The sequence below is a fragment of the Tasmannia lanceolata genome, unplaced genomic scaffold (assembly GCF_043159265.1).
Source record: "Tasmannia lanceolata isolate RefF3 unplaced genomic scaffold, GAP_Taslan_0.1 ptg000005l, whole genome shotgun sequence".
NCBI lineage: Eukaryota > Viridiplantae > Streptophyta > Magnoliopsida > Canellales > Winteraceae > Tasmannia > Tasmannia lanceolata.
In genome coordinates this window covers 11882452-11894728 of record NW_027518682.1, presented here as the reverse complement: position 1 = coordinate 11894728, position 12277 = coordinate 11882452, and the positions used below count along the sequence as shown (strand labels likewise).

The window sequence follows — 12277 nt, the reverse complement described above, 5'->3', positions numbered from 1 at the left end:
GAGGGTTAGGATCAACCCTCTAACATTCAGATTTGGGGCACAACCTATTTAGGCTGTGGCCCATCTAATAGACAATTTGGATCATCCTATGGTGCGGGCCATACCGTACTTTCAATAAAGTGAGGAGTGCCCTCATCAAAATACAGTAGTGCTGATAACATTTTCCTTTTAAAAATAGTTTTCCTGTCAATACTTTTCGTGAAAAATTATGCAATTCAAGAAGGGCTTTAGTTCAAATTTCAAAGCTAAATCAATGTAATTCTTGATTTAATTTTGATGGGCTAATAACATCAACAGGGCGATGATATTTTCACTCCCCCTGCTATACGCATTCGCACTCCTTACAACCATGGTTTTAAATTTCGACCAAAATCCAAAATTTCGGACTGAAATTTCAGATTTTGGTGGGACCGAAACCGAAATTTACTGAAATTTCATATTTCGCCATTTACCAAATTTCGGACCGAAAGTTCTGTCCGAAAGCCATTATTTATTAAAAAAAAAAGTGTTACAAAATTTTGGCAGAAATTTCGGTCCGCAATTTCGAAATTTCGGTTTGGAATTTCGAACCAAATTACCAAATTTCGGACCGAAATTTTAAACCATGCTTACTTAACGCGTCAAATCAGGTCAAAAGGGGATCGGATGCTTACCGTAGGGGGAGTGAAAATAATCAAAATATCGTTGCCTCCTATCATATCTCAAGCTCAAGCCCAACAAATGAATTTGTATTTGTATTTAGGATGCATTTCCAAAACGGGATTTGGTTCCCAACAAAAAAAAAAAAGACTAAAGTGAAATTACCCCCTACTTAGGCGTTCCGCATTTTTTTGGTCTGTGGGGATTCGAGCACTTCACATGTAAATGAAACAAAGAGGAGCATTTTTTTTTTTTTTTTTGGTTGATGATAAATTCACACTCCCTGTAGGATAATTAGCACCACTTGTAACGTGAATTGTTGTAGACTCTAACGCCTTTTTAACATTTAAAACTTAAAAGGGTGCGAATTTATTATTGTCCCTTTTTTTTACTTCAAAACGCTTTACCGGTTTGGTAGCTATCCTCCGTGTATTTAAAGGTTTTATGGTATCAATGTAATTATGAAGAAAAGCAGGTCCTTTCAAGGGCGGGGCTCTTTATATGTAGTTGGAGTTAACGGAAGGAAGGAGGCTTGGGACATAAAATCAGAGTGTCGGAGGGAGAGACTCTCGACTCCATTCATCAAACTCCCTTCCCTCCTCTCGCCCAAACCCTCTTCTCTTTCCGTTTTCTTTCCTCAATAACCCTTTTTATTTTCTTCTCTCTCTCTCTCTCTTCCCCTTTCTCAGACTCTCACTTTCCCTTTCCTTTCCTTTTTCGAGGGTTTTGCTCTTCCACAATCTCTTATTAGCTTTTTATCCTTCACCTTTCACCTCATCTTGCCCCAAATCGCGAGCACCACTCGCCATGTAGTGTTCTTAGCGGGTTCTATTCGTTAAATGTAAGTTCTCGAATCCCTAATCGCTACCACCACTCGCCATGGGTCTTTTCCCTCCCCCCCCCGGGTATTTTTAATGTATCTGTTATTCTCATCAATGTATTTATATGATCGTTTCTGATTCTTTTTAGGGATTGCGTTGTTCTTTTTCTTTCCTTTGAGATTTTCTGATATTGTAATTGTAGTTCATTAACTGTTACTTTTTAGTACAAATTTCTTTATATTGGTGTGGCTATTGCAATTTGATGTTGAATGTTGCGATTAATTGTGGGTTGTTAGTGTTCCAGTTGATTTGGCTCTGAACTAGTGACTTCTTTTTCTTGTGATGAATAATATGTTCTCTCAGGTATTAGGTTTGTTGTTATTTCTGTGAAACGAACTGTACATTTTCACATGAATTTGTATAATGTGTTGTTATTCGTGCATTTCTACTTTGTTTAAGCTTCAATGCGCATTTAGGCCTTGGGTTGTAAACCTCGACTAGCATGCTTTAGTTCAACCTTATTTTACTTTCTTCATGTTTTTTTTCGATTTCATTACCTTTAATTTTGTATTTTTTAGTTTTGTAGGCCTTTCATAGTAGTCTTCTGAATTCAAAGTTGGATCATGTTTCCGGTTTAAGCTTCAATTTACGTTTCTAGATAGTGGCATTCTTTTCTACCATTATGTTTTGTACTGGGATGCGTCCCTAGCTACATTAGATTGTGAAACAACCAATTATTCAAAAGCTTAAGCTGTTGGAGAAAGCATTATTTAATCTTTTATACTTTAACACTCCCCCTCACGTGTGGCTCCCCCTCTTTTTAGGGTTGGCCTACACGTGGCCCCCTCTTTTTTTGGGTTGGCCATTAGATGTGGATTTTTAACATCAAGGAAGTTTGAATCCAGGGCAATTGCTCTGAGTCCATGTGAAACAACCAATTACTTCAAAAGCTTAAGCTGTTGGACAAGGCGTTATTTAATCTTTTATACTTTAACACTCCCCTTCACGTGTGGCTCCCCCTCTTTTTAGGGTTGGCCTACATGTGCCACATGTGGCCCCTCTTCTTTTTTTGGGTTGGCCATTATAGGTGGATTTTTAATACAAGGAGGTTTGAACCCATGGCAATTGCTCTGATATCACGTGAAACAACTAATTACTCCAAAAGCTTAGGCCCTGTTCGTTTGAGATTGTGACAACCGATTGTGAGCTCCAAATCTGTTATTGGACTCAAATTTAAATGTAATTTTTCATCCAATAATAGGTTTTTAGCTCACAATCTCCAACAAACAGACCCTTAAGCTGTAGGAGGAGGCATTATTTAGTCTTTTATGCCATAACATATTATTTTTTCCTTTTTATGATGATAATTACTCCTTTCAGGTGAGTGAATTTGAGGTTTCTATTCGATGGCATGGACGGGGACATATGTTGGGAATGGGGGGGAGAGTGATGCTGCTGGAGAAAACGGACTGCAACTTCCAACCAATACAAGTGTCTCTCCTCGCCAGGTTTCTCCATTAGGAAAGAAGTTTGAAGGAAAGGATGCTCTCTCTTATGCCAACATACTTCGGTCTAGGAACAAGTTTGTGGATGCCCTTGCAATGTATGAGAGCGTACTGGAAAAGGATGCTGGGAATGTCGAAGCTCATATTGGCAAGGGGATCTCTCTCCAGATGCAGAATTTGACCCGACAAGCTTTTGAGAGCTTTACAGAAGCCATTAGGTTGGACACACAGAATGCATGTGCACTTACACATTGTGGGATTCTTTACAAAGACGAAGGTCACTTGTTAGAGGCTGCTGAGGTATACAATTTATTCAATGCTGATATACTGTTTTATTTACTAAATACTGATTTTTTTCTGCGAAATCAGCACATGTTTTTTCGGGACAGGATACTTTTATTTTTGATTCCTCAAAGAATATGATGCCTTTCTGAGCTTTTTGAAAAGAGCATTACAGTACTTTGTTTTCACTCAGCATCATGTGCAGTTCTTTTGTTTTGCCTTTTACATTGTATCTTTTGAGTGCCATGGACGGCTTAATGAGACTATCTGGAGGCTTGGTTATTGGACACTGTATACAACATTTTTCACCTTAGACATGAATTATGGCGCACAACAAATGCATACATAAATAAATACCTGCATGGAGGGGAATGCCTGTCTTGGCCACATTGTCCATATCGGACAGTATTGGATCCCCAAAACTCAATGTTTAAGGACATGCGACCTACGTGTCTTACAGCTCGAGCTGTTAGGAAGGGGCATATGTTTCTAGATGCATCTGTGGGACTATGCTAAGGTGTAGGTGCGATGTGATTATCTTCTGGCCTGTTGCTTGTTTGGGAAGAAAACATGGTATGTCTGGGTCTGATCTATCATGTGCATTTGCTCATTTTGGGGGAGCATCCTGTTTGATTTTCGAAACAATGCCATGCCTCTTCAGAAGTTTCTCCCAAGGCAATTGGGCTTGTATGCAAGTTCTGTATTATCGTCTTTTAGTGAATGTGTGAAACCCATGGGAAGGGACTGGGCCTGGTATGTATTGGCATATTTGATGTCCAGTTGCTTCCCCTGGGCGATTTTTTGTCTTTCAAAATCATGGTTATGCAACATTAGGATTTCATAGTCTGGAGGGGCAAGAGACATCGTTACCGGCTCCACTGACCACCTTAAGAATCAAGTTGAGTTTGGTCTGTATGAACATGATACTTACGTATAGAATATGACAAGACAATCTCCTTCTCTCCCCCCTCTCTGTCCCTGTATGCCCCCACCCGTCCCCCTCTTGTCACTGAATACCCTAATGCTAAATGCTAAATGCTAATGCATATTTTCTAGAAAAGTGTTTATCCCTTGCCGTCGTATATGTGATGTCTTGGGCCGAAAATTCTTACCCTTCGTAGAAGCACTCTGTGTCTTGGTTGTTTTGTATTCCTTTAGTAAAGGACTTGTGGTTTATGTACGATGTTTGACAAAATTAGTAACTTTAATCAAGATTCACTTGATAATCTCGTCATGCATGTGCTTGCAAAAGTTTTGGTTCTTTAGAGTTTTATCAACATGATGTATCTTGGATTTTATTATTATTATTATTATTTTGAATGATACGTGGATGTTATTATTATTCACTTTCAATCTGCTCGTGATACTTGTTTTTTGGGTAAATTCTCTTCCGGGATAGCTGTTGGCACATCTTGTCTTACATTCTTTCCTTATGCTGGCCTGCTAATTTTCTGCTCAATTAGTGCATGATTCACATCAGTTCTTATTAAATTTACTTGCTGCAGTCATATCAGAAGGCTTTAAAGGCAGATCCTTCTTACAAACCAGCTGCGGAATGCCTAGCAATTGTCTTGACCGATCTAGGAACTAGCTTAAAGTTGGCTGGAAACACTCAGGAAGGAATGCAAAAGTATTATGAAGCTCTAAAAATCGATAGCCACTATGCTGTAATATCATGACCTGCCATTCCCGTTCCTTAATGTGTCTTCCTCTTACTCTGTCATTCATTTTAAGTATTGACCACCCTATTAATTGTTTTTGGGGTTTCTAAATGCAGCCTGCATATTATAACCTTGGGGTGGTTTATTCTGAGTTGATGCAATATGATTTGGCTCTTAGTTGCTATGAAAAGGCTGCACTGCAGAGGCCTATGTATGCTGAGGCATATTGCAACATGGGTGTCATATATAAAAACCGTGGAGACTTGGAAGCAGCTATTGCTTGCTATGAGAGGTCGCTCACTAATCATCTACACTATGTACTTGTGGATTTTTGCATGATTCTCAATATACTTTGGCTCATATATATATCGTACTGATGGATTTTGTGCTGTGTAGATGTTTAACTGTGTCTCCAAACTTTGAGATTGCCAAGAATAACATGGCCATAGCTTTGACAGACTTGGGAACAAAGGTGAGTTTCAACTCCTGTATATTGTTCTGACCTTATTCAACATTTTATTCTATTTTCATTTTTTTTAAAGAAAAGTGTTTCCACAAGTAAAATATAAAATGAAGTGCTTTGAATCAGTGCACCTTTCTAATTCGGTATACTGTATAAGTCTTCTATCATACTATTGTCGAGGGACAAAAAAATGGTGCCTTAAGATTTCCTGCCCCCATAATCCTTTTTGTCACGAGTGGATAAATATTTGGAGACGAATTATCTTCTTTTTTAGCTGATTGTCCAATTAAATGATTGCCAATTGACATTTCTTTCTCTTGGTGCCTGGTGGATAAGGTTTGGATAATTCACCAGCTGACTATTTGCGCAAGGAACGCAAGACCATAATTAGGAGGCGTATATCAAAATTCTTTGTTGTCAACTTCTTAAAATGTATATTGTCACTTGCATGGGTGCTCGTCTTTTTTTGCACTTCTTTTGCATATAACCAACTTGAGAGTAGGGCCTTGTACCGAACTGAGAGTTAGTACTTGGGAAGGGAAATTACAAGTAATACTTTGTATGGAGAAATAGGCATATTTTTAAAACTCTCCCGCATATGTGTCGACTCCTTTGAATCGATTCCCTTTTACCTTGGCCGTGTTCCGCGTTGCGCCGCATCTGCGTACCGCGTTTTGCCCTACAAAGTCAATTAAAACTCCTTTGACTCTCCCGAATTACATCAATCGAGTACTCAGACTGCGCCGTGCTGAGTCGACTAGGATTTTCTTCGGCCGCGTTCCGCGCCACATCCACATTTTTAGACACTAGAAATAGGGATTGTCCAAATTAGATTTTGTATGAAGAACTAGGAGCGGTTGTTATGTATTGTGCAAGCTCGTCATTGAATCTTCTCTTCTTACAGACTCCAGAGGCAGGCTCAAGGATCGAAATCCAGCGCTACAGAATGTTCCTCATGCTCTTTTGACTTTCGCAACCCCCCTTAATGAATATAATATATATTCTCTTACAGGTAGTGGTGCAACTTGGGCCGGGCCGGGCCGGGCCGAGCTTTTGCTAAAAAAATGAATTGGAATATACCGAACACGACCCGATTTTATGGTAAAAGATCATCCCAAATTCTGAAAAATAGACCCAAGTTGCACCCCTACTTCCAGGATCCCTCCAGTACTGTTCACTGTATGTGGAGGGGCAGAGATGTGGCCTGCAGTTGGTAGCTTATATAGGCTGCAGGCAGCGACATAGGATCATAGGCTGTGATCAGAATGGTAAAGGTAATGATTTTCCACCAATTATGGGCCCACCAAATCTTTCAAGTCTTCATCCCCATCTTTTTGAATTGATGACTAACTCAGTGTGACTTGTTATTAACCTTTGTTCGACCCTAGAAGGATACATAGGTATGATGATGTCGGTTATTATTAGTGCCTATATTGCAATTATCTACTTGTGTCGGTTGATCCTTTCCATGCATTTTTCTTAGTAGCCAATGTATCTTATGAACAAAGGCTGATACTCGATCCAATATTGGCAGCATGCCACTTGGCGGTGGGGGTTTCATGTCACAGGGAGTTGCCTGTAACTGATTTATCGTCTCGTGTTATATTTGTCCATTAGGTTGTTTGAGTAGATGCTATAGTGGTTTGTGTGCCCGCTTTACTAATTTCCTCTAGTTGTGGAGTATATGTGTAGAATAATGCCTGTATGTACCTGATTATGATATACCCATGCATATAACTATCTCGTGGTGATATTACAAACTATCATGTGTATAAATACGTCACATTGCTAGTTTTAATCTGCTCTTATTTCTTTTAAGTTCTCATCTTTGTTTGGTGATTTCAGGATGTACGATTTTTTTACTATCTCAATCAATTGTGGATGTACTTCATCCTTCAACATTTACGTGAATGAATTTGCTAGCGGCTTATCTTTATTTTATCTTCAAATCATTAGTTTTAGGTGTTTCAAGTTTACTTTTGTAATTGATAGAATCTTTTTATTTTGATTTTCTGTATAGTGTGCATTCACATTTAGTATTTTTTTTATTTTGGCTTAAATAATTATCTGATGTAGCTTATATTTAGGTAAAACTGGAGGGAGACATCAACCAAGGTGTGGCATACTACAAAAGGGCATTGTATTACAACTGGCACTATGCTGATGCAATGTATAATCTTGGCGTTGCATATGGCGAAATGTTGAAGTTTGAAATGGTAAGCAATATATGAGAGGCATTTATTTTGTCTATTTTTCTGTAGCAGTTTTTGTTATTCCCCGAAAGCTGCAAGAACTGCACCTTATTGAAGTGCCTCTCATTGTTGGAAACTGTTTGCCCTTCTTTAATGTGTGCTTTTTGTTTAGATTTTATTCTTCTCATTTTTATTGGTAATCGTAGTTAGTGAATTTACTCACATCTTATTCAGAAATTTCTGTTATCATAGTAGCATCTCACTGAATTCAATATAGTAAAAAATTTGTGTCTGTGAAGGCAATTGTGTTCTATGAACTCGCATTACACTTTAACCCCCATTGCGCGGAGGCGTGTAACAATCTAGGAGTTATATACAAAGACAGAGACAATCTTGACAAAGCTGTGGAGTGTTATCAGGCAAGTTTTAAATACTATAATCTTGTGAATGTTCTGTAATTTTTTTCTGTTGATACTTCCTCTTATTTTCCGTGTGATGTTACTGGTTTTTGCTTGCTTGTAAGATATGTTTAATCAGAATGCATGGAATTGACATGTATTGATGGCTTGTAGATGGCTTTAACTATCAAGCCAAACTTCTCGCAGTCGCTAAACAATCTTGGTGTTGTCTACACTGTTCAGGTTTATTCATCTTTTCTTTAATTGCACAGGGTCGTCTCTGTTGAAAATTATCATGTTTTGGAGATGGTTGCTAACTATTTGTTATATATCTGCAGGGTAAAATGGATGCGGCAGCAAGCATGATTGAGAAAGCCATTGTTGCAAATCCCACATATGCAGAAGCATACAATAACTTAGGTACCTGAAATACCTTTATTCCGGTCAAGTTTTCTTTAACATGTGGATTTTATAATTTTGGATATATTCTTTTCTTGAACTCCTTGGGGAATGCTACAAACACGTCTCCAAAGTTCCCAAATATTTTACGTTATTCTACTTTCTTCTTGCTCTCTTTCTCTCTTAAATCTCTACACAAGCAACTCTCCAAAGTTCCAAATTTCGAGGTTCTCCTCTTTTTCTCTCTTTAATCTCTACACAAGCACCTCTCCAAAGTTCCCAAATGTTCTAGGTTCTTCTTATTCTCTCTCTCTTCAACCTCCACACAAGCAGCTCTCCAAAGTTCTCAAATTTTCTCGGTTCCATTCTCTCTTTAATCTCTACACAAGCACCTCTCCAAAGTTCCCAAATATTCTAGGTTCTTCTTGTTCTCTTCTCTTCCTTTCTCTTCTTTACACACATATACACATACATATGCATATGCGTATACACATACACACATACACACATACACATACACACTAATACACATGCATATACATACACACATACAGATACATATATTTATATATAGACATTTTCATAGGATATTTCTTAAGTGTTAATTTACCACACACACACATATACATGCGAGCACATTTAAATTCATATATACTATAATATTGTACACAGTATAAATACACAGTAGTTCTTACAAGTGAGGTCATTACAGCATCACTCTTGTGTTCACGTCTTTGCGTATTTGAATCTGCAAATTGATGTTTTCAGGTTGTACTTCTATTTTTATAGAGTTTGAACATATGAATCATTGCTCTATGGAAAAAGAATATATGCTTGATTGAGTTCAAATTGCTTTTCGTGGTCGAACTTCCATTTATTGTTTAAAATTTTCGCTTCTAAAATTCTTTGGATGTGTAGGTGTTCTTTACAGAGATGCAGGCAATATTTCTCTGGCTATTGAAGCATATGAAAAATGCCTTCAGATAGATCCTGATTCACGCAATGCCGGTCAGGTATTGTTGACATGCTTCTAATTTCGTTACCAGGATCGTCAAATTCACTTCCTATACTAATTGTTGCATAGTGTTCCCGATATTTCTTAAATTGCAAATTTTGTAAGCAAGTAATTCATTTTACTGCTAACATTACTTTCTCATACTTGGTACTAATCATCAATTTCCTTTGAGCTGTTTTTCTATTTGAAATCATTAATCACAGAATTCCATAAAAGGTCACTCTTAAACAGGAAATTAGCTTGCCTTGTATTGCTATAATTTCAAACAAAAGATGGTTCAGAGGGACTAAAATATTTCAGACCTATTAGGTGGAATGACTAATTGTTGAGTTGCCCATTAATGCATTGGCTCCAGTCATAAGAGTAGCAAGCAAAGTATTTATGTCAAATTGTGATGGTTATGCTAACCAGAAATTCGAACATTTTCTTATCTTCCGAATGGGTTTTGGCCAATAGTGGAGGGGCTGGATGATGTATGTTATTTGGTTTGTTCTCAATGCTTATTAACAGCTCCGCTGAAAATTTCTTGAAGCTATCTAGTTGATTGAAACAAGGAGACCTCCCCATCCCCATTTTTCTTTGACTTAATGGTGGAAACTTCAAGCAAGAAGATGGAAAAGGCTAAAAATTGTGTCTAATTATAGGTTATAGCTTTTTTGTAGTTTGTTGATGCCATTACTTTTTTTGTGGTGCCTCTCCAGAGCAGGCCTTCCAATCATAAGCAGTCAGAAGGTGTATTGAAGCAAAGAATAAATATTACGAAAGCAATGGTGATGGGGTTAAGGTGGATTTTTGTTTTTGAATGGTAAGGTGGATGAAGAATCAAAAGACAACAGTTGCCTCTTTGCTTAAATCTCTGGGAAGTTGGCAAAGAGTTGGGCAGGTTACTAAGCATATTTCTGGGAAGTTGGCAAAGAGTCTTTGGGATGTAGTGGTAGAAAATAGTGTTTAAAAGCTTGAATTTGGCTTTGTGCTTGCCCATTAGCACCTGGAGCCCTCGCTCTTTCTCACTTTTTTATTGAGCGTGCCATTAGAAAAGGCAAAGTCAAGATCCCCCTCTCTAGAAGTATATCAGCAGAGAAGAGAAAGAGAGGAAGACAGGCTTTAGGGAATCTTTTAGATGATTAAGTTTAGAGGCAGGGGAGTTTTGAAATATTCTCAATTTAAGAAAACCTGCTCATCTATGTTTGGGCAGCGGTGAGGGGAGTTTTGAAATATTCTCAATTTACGATATCCTGTTCATCTATGTTTGGGCAGAGGCCCGTAATTTACTTTCCATTTCATCTTAGGCTTCTTTGAAATTGATAATTGGGCTTATTTAGTTCGAACTAAGGGAAATTGACCCTAAACCATTGGTCGAGATCAAAATAGGGCTCTGAAATGTGGTTTTGGTCAGCTTGTGAGCTCCAAGGGGAGCTTTATATGGATCTTCCCCCATGATTTCATTATATGGCTTAGTTGAAAAGGTGGTGCGGATTGGAAATGGGAATTTTGTAACCTCAAGTTGTTGCCTTGTGTTTGTGTTAACAAATTTAGCATGACCTTGGTGAAGATAGGGTTTTGAATTAGCAATGAAGGCGATATGATGTTTGTGAAGAAGGGTGCAGGGGTAACTATGATCATTGTTTACGTGAATGATATAGTTGTTCACTACTTGGATGCTGCTGAGGCTATTCAGCAACTAAGATGATACTTTAAGGAGTTTGATATCAAGGACTCGAGTTTTTAAATACTTTTTAGGCATTGAAGTGGCTTTATCAAAGTGAGGTACTTTTTTTCACAAAGCACATGTATTCTGTATCTTTTGAATGAGACATTAAAGTTGGGGTCAAGAATAATCATTCTCTTCATTTAGAGGAAAGTGATGTACTACTTGATGTATATTTGTAACAAGGGTTGTTTGGGAAGATGATTTATCATTCATACAATGACTCGACCGGACGTACCTTATGCCCTAAGCATAGCAAGCCAATTCATGCTAGATCCATGTGTGTCCAATGTTACCTGGAACGCGGATCGTTCTGGTACGTGGTACGGGAACGGGTACGGGGTACGATGGTAGCCCGGTACGCGGTACGATGAGGGCATATATATATATATATATATATATATATATATATATATATATGAGGAAAGTGTCTCTAGTCTCTCCCCTAGATAAGCTTATCTACTCCTCCCTTTAAAAAAACACAGTGGGCCCACGTTGTTTGGATGATCCAAAGCATTCATTTGATAGGTCCTAACATAGATAGGGTGTGCCCAAAAATTCAGCACCAAAGGGTCATCCTAGAACTTCATTTTGTTGGGCACACCGTGTCCAAAATGGACGCATATAAACGTGGACGTTTATATGTGTCCATTCTGGGTACCACAAGGCACCACAAAATGAAGTTCTAGGATGACCCTTTGGTGCTGATTTTTTGGGCACACCCTATCTATGTTAGGACCTATCAAATGAATGCTCTGGATCATCCAAACAACGTGGGCCCACTGTGTTTTTTTAAAGGGAGGAGTAGATAAGCTTATCTAGGAGAGAGACTAGAGACACTTTCCTCTATATATATATATATATATATATATATATATATATATATATATATTTACAGGAATATCATTCCATAGTACACACTACATACATTTAATACACAAAATATAATAAGCTCATGTATGTCATACATATTTTTTCAAAAAGAAAGTTCCCGTTGGAATATATGAATATCCTTCCATAGTCCAATACTACATCCATTTTATAAAAAAATAAAAAAACCTCATATATGCCCTACATATTTTTTTCAAAAATAAAGCTCTAGTTCCAATTCAACCCAAAATATATAAAATTTGTAGCTCTCTCTCCATCTCTCTCTTAGTCTTTATGCATATCTCTCTTTCTCTCTCGCGGGTC

General features: G+C 37.9%; 1 protein-coding gene across 1 annotated transcript in view; it reads left to right on the top strand.

Moving 5' to 3' along the window:
- The first annotated feature begins 1160 nt into the window (after positions 1 to 1160).
- SPY (Tetratricopeptide repeat (TPR)-like superfamily protein) overlaps positions 1161 to 12277 on the top strand; it is a 30312-nt gene continuing 19195 nt past the window's right edge. Inside the window, exons 1-10 of the mRNA XM_077379585.1 lie at positions 1161 to 1480; positions 2841 to 3265; positions 4753 to 4914; positions 5025 to 5200; positions 5305 to 5380; positions 7459 to 7587; positions 7863 to 7982; positions 8136 to 8204; positions 8300 to 8381; positions 9279 to 9373. Coding sequence (XP_077235700.1) covers positions 2867 to 3265; positions 4753 to 4914; positions 5025 to 5200; positions 5305 to 5380; positions 7459 to 7587; positions 7863 to 7982; positions 8136 to 8204; positions 8300 to 8381; positions 9279 to 9373 — 1308 coding nt within the window. The 5' untranslated portion in view covers positions 1161 to 1480; positions 2841 to 2866. The remainder of the gene's footprint in view (positions 1481 to 2840; positions 3266 to 4752; positions 4915 to 5024; positions 5201 to 5304; positions 5381 to 7458; positions 7588 to 7862; positions 7983 to 8135; positions 8205 to 8299; positions 8382 to 9278; positions 9374 to 12277) is intronic.